Here is a 13,098-nt window from a genome sequence, read left to right as displayed (position 1 = left end):
AGAGTGGAAAAACCAGAATTACTTTCCTTGTCTTCCCGGAAACTCTCCCCCTGAAGATAAGGTTGATTGAAATAGCCCTCTTGTTCATTGAAGGAAACATCCCTAGACACAAAGAATTTTTTGGATGGGAGGTGATAACATTTGTACCCTTTTTGAGTGGATGAGTAACCAACAAAGACACACTTTAAGGCTCTAGGATCAAGTTTCCCCCTGTCTATACTATGAATATGGACATATGAGGTGCACCCAAAAACTCTTGGTTTACGATTATTTGTAGTGGACAGGTTTGGATAGAAAGATGACAAAACTTCCATAGGGCTTTTTGATCCTAAGACTCTAGAGGGTAGTCTGTTGATAAGGTGTGTTGCTGTAAGAACAGCTTCCCCCCAGAAATTTTTTGGGACACTATTTTGGAACAACAATGCTCGGGTCTGATTTAATAAATGCCCATTTTTCCTCTCTGCGACCCCATTCTGCTGTGGTGTTTTGACACAAGAAGACTCATGAATTATACCTTCTTTTTGACAAAAAGAATTAAGGACATGATTGAAGTAATCTTTAGCATTATCCGACCTAAGTCTCTTAATATTAACACCAAATTGATTTTTTATCAAGGAATGGAAGTTTAGGAAGACAGAACTAACTTCAGATTTTTGTTTAAGTAAGAAGACCCAAGTGACCCTTGTGCAATCATCTATAAAGGTGACGAACCATCGAGCACCAGACACATTTGGAATATTAGAAGGCCCCCATACATCAGTGTGAACAAGATAAAAGGGAAAATTGCTAATTTTATTACTTATTGGAAAAGAAACACGCTTGTGCTTAGCAAGTTCACACACCTCACAATGTAGACTCTCAACATCTAACTTGGTAAATAGAGAAGGAAACATAATTTTGATAACTCCAAAAGAAGGATGTCCCAGCCGACAATGATAAAGCATGTTTTTTCTTTCTTGGTCATCATAGATTTAGATATGAAGGAGTGCGAGATTCTGTTCTTACTGGACAGACTTGGATTTTCAAGATAGTAAAGGCCATTCCATTCTCTAGCATGTCCAATCGTCCTCCCCGAATCCTTGTCCTGAAATACACAATGATCGTTGTAAAAAACAACATTACATGACAAATCCTTTATAAGTTTTTGTATAGAGACTAGGTTGGTGGAAAGCTTTGGGACATGGAGAACATCTTTTAAGATTATTAAAGGATTGATTTGTATATTTCCTTGACCAGCTGCAGTTATAAGGGTTCCATCTGCTGTGGCAATTTTCTTGTTGCTAGGACATGGTGGATATGTGGAGAAGTGTTTGGCTAATGGTGTCATGTGGTCTGTGGCTCCAGAGTCCAATATCCAATAGTGGTTAAAGGGTGTATCTGAGACATTTAATCCAAAAGAAAGTGGAAACTTACCTGAGTATGCCAAAGAACACACACCTGTTTGTTTTTCCAGCTTACTAAGGAGGGCTCTCATCCTCTCTATCTCCTCTTGGTTAAGATGGGCAGTAGCTTCTAGTTTTTTTTCTTCATTTGTTCCAGCAGCAACATAAACTTGTCCTCCTTTCCTTGAGGACCCTCCTCTATATCCCCCTTCTCGGTCTCGATTTAAAGGCTTCCCGTGCAACTTCTAGCATTTCTCTCGAGTATGACAGGGCTTATTGTAGTAGGTACACCATAGACCATCACCTTTCTTGTCCACATTTGTTGATCCTCCCTTCTTCTGTTTGGCTATCATGGCCAAAGTCTGATCTCCTTTATGGTCAGCCACCATTGCTGAGTTCTCTACTGCTGGACTCTCTAACATGAGACTCCTTCTACTTTCTTCACTTCTCACAATAGCCACCACTTCATTGAAGCATGGTACCTTTTGCTTCCCCAATATTTGAATCCTTACTTGATCAAATTCAGGATTCAAACCAACAAGGAAATCATAAACTCTGTCTTGCTCGATATAGTCCTTGAGAAGTGCTGCATCTTCAGTACATTTGGCTTTTATGACTCTATAATGGTCTAGCTCCATCCATAATGATTTCAGCTGATTGGCATATTTTGTAACAGTCTTGTTCCCTTGTTTTGCTGCCAAAGTTTTCACCTTTACTTCATATACTTGAGCAGCATCTTTGGCTTTAGAGTAGGTTTGTTCTACTGCATCCCAAATCTCTTTTGCTGAGTTAAGGAACATGCAGGTGTCACTAATTTCTGGAATCATTGAATTCCACAGCCACGCCATGATCATTGAATCTTCCTCATCCCATGTAGTAAACTTGGGATCCTCCTGTTTAGGTCCATACTCCGTCAGGTGACTCAACTTCCCTTTTCCCTTAACACTGTACGAACAAGTTGGGCCCACTTCAAATAATTTCTTTCATTTAGTCTATATGCAGAATGAATATTCTGCAGTTCTCCAGGTTGCTGGGATTGGGTATTCCCTGTTTCTGGGGTTGGGTTCACAACCTCCTTTTCCCCTGACATTATAGCAAGGTGCCTGAGTGGTGAAGAATAAAAGGAAAGGTTGTGCGATTAAGGCACAGAGAAAACAGCAGGGGAAAAAAAGTGCAACAGATGTATAGGGAAAGATGCAGCAGCAATGCAGGCTGCCGTCTTAGGGTTAGAAAAAATGCAGCAGCAATGCAGGCTGCCGTCTTAGGGTTAGGGAAAAAATGCAGCAGCAATGCAGGCTGCCAATTTAGGGTTTATAGTGCGCAGACAAAGCTTCCTAGGTCGGAAGCCCTGATACCATCTGGAAAATTAGGTTAAATGAAAACTGATTTTCTATATCATAATACAAAGAGATCATACAAGATATATACAGAGACCTATGCTATTTTAGGAAATATAATAACTCTATTTTATTCTAGAATCCCTTGATTTATGGGATTGTTCCTAACTATTCAAATCTGTACAGATTACAAGGAAATATACAAATTTCCTAATTTATTGTTTCCTAAAATACTATTTGATTTCCCACACTATCAAAACACATTTATAGCGAGTTTGTTGACTTTTAGTATAACTATCTTAAAATAACTTTTTACACTGATTGATAGTGCATATAATTTAACCAAATAAAACACTATGAAATTGCAAATTCTGGTAACAAGTTCCGCAACATCGACTAAAAAATTAATTTTATGAATTTGCAAAAATATCATGCACAAAATTGACCAATTTTGACTAAACGGTTACTCTCCAGGAAAGGTGTGTGTGCCATTTACATGCTCCCACTCCCAGCTAGTAATATCCAGACCCTTAAAGACCACAAAAATGATAAACCCGGTCCAAATTTATTAATGAATTCTGTTGGTTGTGGGATTCAATGCTGTAAAGGCTAAGAGAATCAAAAAGAAAAACAAGTATCGCTTCCAGTATCTATCCATCTCTTAAATGTTGAGCAATATATCTCTTTTTGTTTCCAACGTCAATCCATTTTCACCACCTATAATAAAGAAGGCAATATAAATAACCAAAGAGATTAAATACCTTGGCTTCATCCATTTCAATACTGGCATTTTCAAGCCCATCCAACATGGAAGAGTCCTTGCTAACAAGGGAAACCTTCAAACAAAATAACCAAATCAGTCAAACATATCCAATGAAAGAAATATCTAATATTTTCTTCAGCGGAAAGAAAACAAACCAGGATTGGAGTTAGCTGCCCCTCTAGGTCAAGAAGACCTTTGGCAAAAGCAGCTGCAGACATCTGTTTAACATGGGTCATGAAAAAAATGGCTCAGATATGATGCCAAAGGACAAATTAGGCTTAATAACAATATCTAGATATCATACAGGTACAATATATATAAAAATGTAGCAACCAATAAACAAAAGCACTTGGCCTTCTTTTGATTATGCCATACCTGCACACGACCCTCATCAGAGCTGTAAATCTTGAGATCATGACGGTATGTGCTATGGAGGCGAAGCAGCCCTGTACCTTCTCCTGCAATTTTAAACCACACAGAGATTTACCTTTATATATAGTACAGACCACTGTCAAGTTGATTACACGAAATGACAATGCATGATCTTGTATGAAACATATCTTAGATGGATTAAAACACAAACAATTACAAATACCCCCATTTTTTTCTTTGCACTCATTGTATCTGTATCAAGTATGTATTTGAATACAACACAACCTGCATTATATAGACCACTGGGATTATGAGACCCACTGTTGGCAACATAGACAATCAGGTCCATCTCCTTACATAGTATTTTATAATGATATAATAGACTATGCACACAGCCTGTTCAACAATCAAAACCAAGCCACTTCCCCCTAGTTAAGATCAACTACACGGATCTAAGTGTCATTTGTTTCAACCAAAAACTAAAATTTCTATAAATCCTTCAAGAGACAACACTTAATGCCTTTTGATCTACTTTTCTCACAGTAACTCGATGTGAAAAAACACCAGACTGAGGATGAAAATGATGTGCAATGGTTGCATGGAGTGAATAGATCGAGAAAGAGAAAGAATAAACTGGATTGAATGACTGGGCTGATCTCTAGAATGAATATGAGACAAGTCGGCAGATCAGAGTTGAAAGGAACAGCTCACACCCTCTAACGCACTGACATACCAGTGACTAGGCAAAATTCCTCATTAGTGGCAATGCAGTGTATGGTATTGCAACTTTGCAAGGATTGGATGGCCAAGGTTCAGATCCTATATCACTGATACTGCTGTTCTATTGAGATATTATCTAACCAACTCTCAGTTACAGATGGTTAATGTTTGGTTGCTTTTTCTGTACAGCTCTGAATAGTTGATACAATATTCTTTTTATAAGACAGAATTCATATTTCTGAATACAATAAATTTTCTTCAAACTCTCAACTTCAATACTTCAAGAAAAGCTATTTTTACCTGGATACATTTTATTCCGGAAATATCTCCCCAGTTCTTCAGCCTGCAAAAAGAGAAGGTAATTCATACAACTAGGAAAGAAGATTTTAAATGAAAGTTTCTTATTTATTCTCAACAAAAACAGCAGTATAATCATATTCAGCCTCAAACTGAGTAGAAATATTTGTATCTTATGTCTATTAATCAGAACCTGCTTTCTGCCAGCATGTGTAAGAACACCACCATATTTAAGAATCATAAGAGCTTGAACAGGTCGTTCTTCAACTTCACCATTGCCTTTTGTCACTTTGTCCCACTTTAGTGGCTTTAGTTGAACTTTCCTATATATGCCAGAGAAATGTCCTCCCTGATAATGTTGGAGAAAGGAATTGAAATGAAACACTTAAAGCCTTTGATTAACAATATGTAAAGATAGCAATTATAAAGGCTTTAAAAGGACACCAAGAGTATATGCTGTATCAATATGCTTGTCATGTCACAGCTAACAGACAATATCCTGTATTATGCACAACAGAGAAACATCATTAAGTTCATTTTTGATGATTGACAACCCAGGTAGGAAAGTGTTTCCACTTTTTCATACTCTTGCCTAATCTTTAGTCAACAAGTCAGAGGCTTTACCCATGTAGGAAGACAATGCATTCAACCTTATAGCTCAATATTATGAGAAAGAAAAGAATTAATTTTTTTTGTTCCCTCATTAGAGTCTGTGTCCCAAACTCCAAATTGTGTGAGAGAAAGAGAGAGAGAGAGCGGAAGAGAGAAGATGAGAGATTGTTTCAATAAGCAAAATATGTTTTCACTGACTGCACAATGAATACAAGATAGATTTATATAGAGCCAATCTATGTTGGTCTATAATAAAGACAATAAATGTGACACTGAAGAAAAAGATGAAACATAATCTACATTACTATTCTACATATATAAGTAAGGAGTAAAACTATACTCCAATAGCCCCCCGCAAGCTCAAGTAGGATGAGGAGACTCAACTACTTGAAGCTTGGATCGAAGAACACAGAACCGCGCAGGAGATAGTGCTTTTGTGAGAACATCAACACATTGATCTATGGCTGGAACATGCACAATTTGAAGATGCTTGGCAGCTACTTTTTCTCGAACAAAGAACAGATCTAATTCTATGTGCTTGGTGCGTGCATGAAGAACAGGGTTGTGAGCTAGGGCCATTGTGCTCAAGTTGTCACAGAAAATGATTGGAGGTGAATGACGGACTTTAAGTTCAGAGAGCAAGGTTTGTATCCAAGTAACTTCAACTGTGGCAAGAGCAAGGCTTCTATATTCTGCTTCAGTGCTGGAATGAGCAACAACAGATTGCTTTTTTGGACCACCAGGACACAAGATTTGGTCCAAGAAAGATAGAGGCTACTGATGTAGATCTCCTATCATCAGGATCAGACGCCCAGTTGCATCACAATAGGCGTGAATGGATAAAGGGGAGTTGGATGGAGCTGGTTGCAGATGGAGACCCCAAGAGGTAGTGCCCTTTAGATTGCGGAAAATACGTTTAACAGCTGACCAATGATGTGCAAGAGGATGAGACATAAATTGACAGACTTTGTTTACTGAGAAGCTAATTTCGGGTCTTGTTATGGTAGCATATTGTAAAGCACCAACTACTGAATAGTAGAGAGACGCATCTAGAAAATCTTCAGTGCCAACTTTTGAAAGTTTGCAGCCACTAACCATTGGAGAAGAAATAGGTTTTGAGGCTTCCATATCTGTGTTGTTTAAGAGATCCCAGATATATTTGCTTTGAGTTAGGATGAGGGAGCCATCAGACTGCGCTTTTACTTCAATGCCTAGAAAGTAATCAAGATCACCAAGATCTTTAAGGGAAAAGGTTGAGTGAAGTTGAGAAGCAAGTGTATGAAGAAGTGTTGAATTGTTGCTGATGATGATAATGTCATCTACATATACCAAGATGTAGATGACATTGTTGGCATGTGAGTATACAAACAAGGATGGATCACACTTGCTTGCTTGAAAGTTAAACTGCAGTAAAGTCGATTTTAACTTCTCAAACCAAGCACGGGGTGCTTGTTTGAGCCCATAGATGGCTTTGTGAAGTTTACGAACTAGGTTTTTATCAGAGGTTTCAAATCCTGGGGGTTTAATCATATACACTTCCTCATCAAGGGTTCCATTTAAAAATGCATTCTTGACGTCTAGTTGTTGAAGAGGCCAATGATGGGTTAAGGCAAGAGTGAGGATAAGGCGAACAATGACAGGTTTGATGACAGGTGCGAAGGTTTCATTATAGTCAAATCCAAATTGTTGATTGAACCCCTTTGCCACAAGACGGGCTTTGTACTTTTGGATAGTGTCATCAGGATTTTCTTTAACACGAAAGACCCATTTACAGCCTATGGCAGTTCTATGTGGGGGTAGATGAACAAGAGACCATGTCCCATTACTAAGAAGGGCGTTGTATTCTGTCTACATTGCAACAGACCAGGTTGAATTGGATAAGGCTTGTTTGACTGTTTTGGGTTCAGCATGGGTTAATAGAAGTGTGGGTTGAAGACGTGGTTTGACAATGCCATCTTTTGCTCTTGTTGTCATAGGGTGAACATTGGAGGGATGAATGAATGGTAGTGTATCGGATTCAGGGACAGGTGAGGTGGGGACGGATAAATTGGGTGGAGAGGTACCCATGGTAACGGCTTGAGAGAATTCAGAGGACATATTTGGTGAGGTTGCTGGGGTGTAAGGCTCGGCTTCCATAGTGGGTGACATTTGATGAGTGGGGATTGAGTTGGATTCATGTAAGGGCATTGGTGAGGAGTAGGGTGCAGAGGTTTGAGTGTGGGTCACAGTAAGAGGAACCTGGATCAAGCTTTGAGAAGCATGGCTAGTGGTCGGAGAGAAGAGATCCTTGTAGGGAAATTTAGTTTCATTAAATATAACATCTTTAGAAACATAGAGACGACCATCAGTAGCAAGGCACTTGTAGCCTTAGTGTGAAGTTGAGTACCCCAGAAATACACATTCTTGTGATCAAAATTGAAGTTTGTTTTTGTTGTAAGGTCTAAGATGTGGAAAACAAGAGCAGCCAAAGACTTTGAGAAAGTGATAATCTGGATTTTGGTGGAAAAGTTTGTAATATGGAACCACATTTTGAATAGAGGAAGATGGAAGACGATTAATTAGATAAACGCTAGTGAGGAAGGCATGATCCCAGAATTCCATAGGCAAATTAGCTTGGGCTAACAAGGTGAGGCCAAGTTCAACAATGTGCCTATGTTTTCGTTCGACAACTCCATTTTGATGATGTGTGTGTGGGCATATGATACGATGTTGAATTCCAACATCATTGAGATACACTGTAAAGGGGCGATACTCACCACCCTAATCCATTTGTAAGGCTTTGATCGGTTGGTTGTATTGATTCTTAACCATAGTATGAAATTGCTTAAAGATGGCAAGAGTTTGGGCTTTGTTTTTGAGAAGATGGATCCATGTAAAGCATGTGTGAGCATCAACAAAGGTGAGATAATATTGATAGCCACATGTAGACGTGGCTGGTGCAGGTCCCCATAAATCACTGAAAATTAATTCAAAAGGTGTGGTGTAAACAGTTTTGGACAGATTTGAGGGTAATCTATGAGATTTGTCAAGACAACAAGAGGCACAAAAATCTGATTCAATATTGTTCATAGATTGAATGTTGAAGTTTCGGAAAACAAGTTTCATTACATCAGCATTAGGATCACCTAATCTAGAATGCCAAGTGGCAAAAGAAACAGTTTTGTTGCTGGCAATGTTAACAGAGGGAGATGTAGCAGTTTGAAAACGCTGGACAAGTTGTTTGCTGGTGGTGGGAAGCAAAGCAGGGAATTGATACAGACCAACCGAGCCTTGGAGAAGGATTTTTTTAGTATCCTGTGATTTTACCAAGCAAGCGGAAGGGTGAAATTCAAAAAAGATAGAATTGTCTTTGGAAAATTGACTAACACTGATTAGGTTTTTGGTAATGGAAGGAAAAAACAGCAGATTGTTTAGAGAAAAATGAAATTTAGGATTTGTCGAGGAGGGAAAAGTAGTAACACCTGTGGAATTAATATGAAGACCATGTCCATTACCAACGTGAATTTGATCCAGTCCTTCAAAAAGAGTAAACTGTTGAATATTTTGAGAGACATTGGTTACATGGTTTGAAGCCCCAGAGTCCAGATACCAAGTATTGTTACCCGAGGAGGAAGATGAGGCAATCATGGCTTGAGGTTGTGTATGTGAGGAGGCAAAGTGGACTTGTGAGGGGGGTTGTGGTCTAGGTCCAAGAATACCATGTTGGTGGGGTGGAGGGTGAGCGTGTTGATGGGAGGGTGAGCGTGTTGATGGGAGGGTGAAGGGAAGTACTGGGTTGGAACAGTTTGACTGTTGTACTAGGAACTCGCATCTGCATTGTGGTTGGTAGAGGGGAACGTGGGTGCATTCAGTGGGAGGTTGGGATAAAAGTCTCATCAAATCTATAGTAGCAAGAAGAAGCAACATGTCCATAGCGATGGAAGACCTGGCATTGAAATCCAGCAAATCTGCCTCGTCCATGACCAACACGATTAGGGAAATGACCACCCCGAAAATTTGTGCGACCTCCACGACATTGCGCAAATTGGGGTCGGGTTCTTGATGAGCAAGATTTGCTTGTGGGTGCAATAAAGAGGGATCAGGGTTGGGGGTAGTGACATTGATAGATGCAACAACTTTCTTTTTGAATTTGTCAAGGCGAGATTCATGGCCAAGAAGCAAGGTCTCAACTTCGTCTATGGACAGCATGTCAAAACGACTGCTGATGAGTGATACGGTTGATTCATATTCTTCCAATAAGCCTTCAAGAATGATGTCAAGATGCTCTTTTGCAGAAACTGAATCACCAATGGCGGTTAGAGCATCAACAACGGTTTGAATTCGGAGAACATAGTCGGAAATGGTCTGATTGTCAAGATTAGTGCTGCGTAGTTCATTGCGAAGTTGACGAGCTTTGACGTTCATGTGAGAAGGAAGTAGGAATGTATTTTGTCCCATAATTGAAAGGACGTCTTGCAACCTATAACCCTAGTAAGCATGTCTTTAGACATGGAAGATTGGAGCCAAGATAGCAATAGTTGATCTTGTTGTTCCCAGGCAAGATAGGACTCTGATATCTGACCAAAATCACGATCAGTGATGGAAAGATACTTCTGGGGAATTTGTGGGTTAACACGAAAATGATGGAGTCTGTGGCCTTTGATTACCGATTTGACTTGCTGGCACCAAAGAAGATAATTCTTGGTGTCCAGTTTTTTTGATATGGTGTGGGAAAAGGTAAGAGACAGAGGGGGATTAGTGGGAGGGTTCTTTGAGGGAACAGTATTGAGGGGTGTAGCATTGATGGGTGGAGGAGGCGGCGGCGGTGGTGGAGAAGAAACCGCTGGAGGAGTTGATTTAGCCATGACAAAATTGTCAAGAAGAACAGAGAAGAGAGAAGGGGAAGAGGATCGAGTAGCTCTATGATACCATATTAGAATTGTGTGAGAGAAAGAGAGAGAGAGAGCGGAAGAGAGAAGATGAGAGAATGTTTCAATAAGCAAAATATATTTTCACTAACTGGACAAGGAATACAAGATAGATTTATATAGAGCCAATCTATGTTGATCTATAATAAAGACAATAAATGTGACAGTGAAGAAAAAGATAAAACATAATCTACATTACTATTCTACATATATAAGTAAAGAGTAAAACTATACTCCAATAGAAAGAAAGAATATTTCTGAAATGTAAAATATGTTTTCTACACTGAATAGAGACTACAAGTTGTGTTTATATAGAGCCAACAACTTCTAATAGAAGGTGTTGGGCTATATCAGACAATAAATGTGATTAACAATACAATAGAAAATAATAAAACAGAAACTTCTCTATAAATCCTGCACTACTTTTGTACATATAAGTAATGAGTAAAACTATACTCCAATAATTTATGAAAGTTTTTCTAGTAGATCCTTATATGACAGCTAATGTAAAACTGAAATTTCCTTTAAGTCTTCAAAATATCCACTCAAAGGGTACAAGTTATTAGAGAAGTCATAAAAAATAACAAAATCTATGATAAAAAGAAATTTAATTTTCAAATTTCAATTAATAGTGGGTTCATAATACAAAACATACTCATGAGTATCATAGAAAAAACACTGTCAAAAGAATTAATAACCTCCTCAAGAACTGCTTTAACTTGACGAAGCTTTTCACTATGCTCAACATCTTCAGCCTCACTGTCACTTTCTAGATCTGGTCTAAATAAATACAAAGACAAAGCTAATTCAAAACTCTGGCTTAGCATACACATATATTGACTAAAAAAACTGGTAGCAACTACTACTGGGTTGTAGAAATAGCAAAGTATACATGCAACAAAAAAAGAGTCAATTTTTGAACTTAGCTAATGAAAGATATATTCTACCGTGAACATGGAAAAAAAGGATTGTGGAAACTTTATTTGGAAAAAATAAGCAAATTTCATTTGGAAGGAAATAAATAATGCAAATAAGAGGAAATTAAGGTATCTTCCACAGATAAATAATTATGATCCATGAATCTGACCAATTTGGTGGGACAAGGCTTGATTGTTATTTTGTTCTATGGCCAGGCCATAGAAGCTCAACCATGCAAAAGCAAAAGTCCAAATCAGCCCAAAAGTTTCAGCTTTTAGAATTGTTAAGATATTGTGGAGATTTATTAGGGTTAATTATTAGAGAAGAGACTAGAATAATAAATACTTTTATTATTCTTGTATTAATATTGTATATTTTCTGTTTTCTGTTAATATTGCCAACTCATCAAGTTGGTTAGATGAGTTGGTTAGGTTTGTTAGCTCTATATATATGTAACTGATATCTAACAGATATCAGCTTCTTATTTTTCTAATCATAATACAATCTTTTCAATCTCTCCTTCTCTCAATTCTTTCTCTCATATGGTATCATCGTGAGCACGGTGAGATCCTGGTTTTCATCTGGTTGTTTGCTTCGTGTGGCTTGCTTCTTGCGCCCCTTCTTTGCGCGATTCTGCTCTTCGTGCCTGAGATCCTGCTTCTTCATCTGATTGTTTACTCTTCGTGTGGCTTGCTTCTTGCGCCCCTTCTGTGCGACTCTGTTCTTCGCGCTCTTCGCCCGCCGATTCTGTTCTTCGTGTTTTGGTTCTTCGTTCGTGTGCTCTTCTGCTTCTGCTCGCACTGGTCTTGCGCGTTCTTCTGTGACTCTCTTTCAATCTTGCTCCAATGGCCTCCGCTTCCGCAACGTCCAACAGTTCTATTTCCCACACTTTCTCCCAATCCGTCACATGAAAACTGGATGAAAGGAATTTTATGACCTGGCAGCAACAAGTTACCGCTGTCATCCGCGCACATGATCTTGAACGCTTTGTCGTCAATCCAAAAATTCCCCTGAAGTTCCTTACTGCTGAGGATCGTGATGCCAATGCTGTCAATCCCGAATATACTGCCTGGGACTGCAAAGACTCGCTGTTGTTTTCTTGGCTTCTTGCAACACTTTCTGAATCCATTCAGGCTCGTGTTGTCTCGTGCCGTCATTCGTACAAGATTTGGGATTTGGTATTTCAGCATTTTCAGTCACTCACCAAAATCAAAGCCACGCAATTACGAATCGAGCTTCGCACTATCAAGAAAGGAACAAGATCGTGTTCCGACTATCTCCTTCGCATCAGCATCATTGTTGAGACCCTTGCCTCCATTGGCAGTCCTGTTTCGCCTCGTGAACATGCTGAGTGCATTCTTGGTGGTCTTCCACCAGAATATGATTCTCTAATTTCCACGGTCACCGCATTTGTCTGCCGTGATGATAATCTTTCCCCTGCCGAACTTGAGAACATGATTCTTGCTCAGGAAGCAAGACTGGACCAAGCAAAGGCTGCTGCTATCCAAGAACCCCTATCCATCAATCTTGCTCAAGCCACTTCTGTTCCAACTGGTGTCCCTAATGTCAATTTGGCCTTCCAGCCGCCTCAGATGACAAACCCTCAGCCTAATACTGTTCAAAATTTTTCGCCTCAATCCCAAGCTGGCTTCAATAATCATGGAGGACGTGGTCGTGGATCTCGTGGAGGAAGAAATCGTGGGTCTGCTGTTCAATGCCAGATTTGTCACAAACGCGGACATGAAGCCTCCACGTGTTATCAGCTTTCCAATAGCCTATCCTTGGGTGGT

The 13,098-nt window shown here is 39.2% G+C and overlaps 1 protein-coding gene across 6 annotated transcripts in view; it reads right to left on the bottom strand.

The window, feature by feature from the left end:
- LOC109788027 (inositol hexakisphosphate and diphosphoinositol-pentakisphosphate kinase VIP1) overlaps positions 1–13,098 on the bottom strand; it is a 47,839-nt gene that overhangs the window by 14,937 nt on the left and 19,804 nt on the right. For all 6 annotated transcript variants that reach the window (XM_083067833.1, XM_083067834.1, XM_083067835.1 and 3 more), the window contains 6 exons: positions 11,089–11,170; positions 5,065–5,220; positions 4,875–4,917; positions 3,858–3,940; positions 3,638–3,700; positions 3,481–3,555 (listed from right to left, as the gene is read on the bottom strand). In XM_083067833.1, the coding sequence (XP_082923959.1) occupies positions 3,481–3,555; positions 3,638–3,700; positions 3,858–3,940; positions 4,875–4,917; positions 5,065–5,220; positions 11,089–11,170 (502 nt within the window). The remainder of the gene's footprint in view (positions 1–3,480; positions 3,556–3,637; positions 3,701–3,857; positions 3,941–4,874; positions 4,918–5,064; positions 5,221–11,088; positions 11,171–13,098) is intronic.

The sequence above is a fragment of the Cajanus cajan genome, chromosome 2 (genome assembly GCF_000230855.2).
Source record: "Cajanus cajan strain Asha chromosome 2, NIPB_CcT2T_4, whole genome shotgun sequence".
NCBI lineage: Eukaryota > Viridiplantae > Streptophyta > Magnoliopsida > Fabales > Fabaceae > Cajanus > Cajanus cajan.
This window is presented reverse-complemented; position numbering and strand designations above follow the sequence as displayed.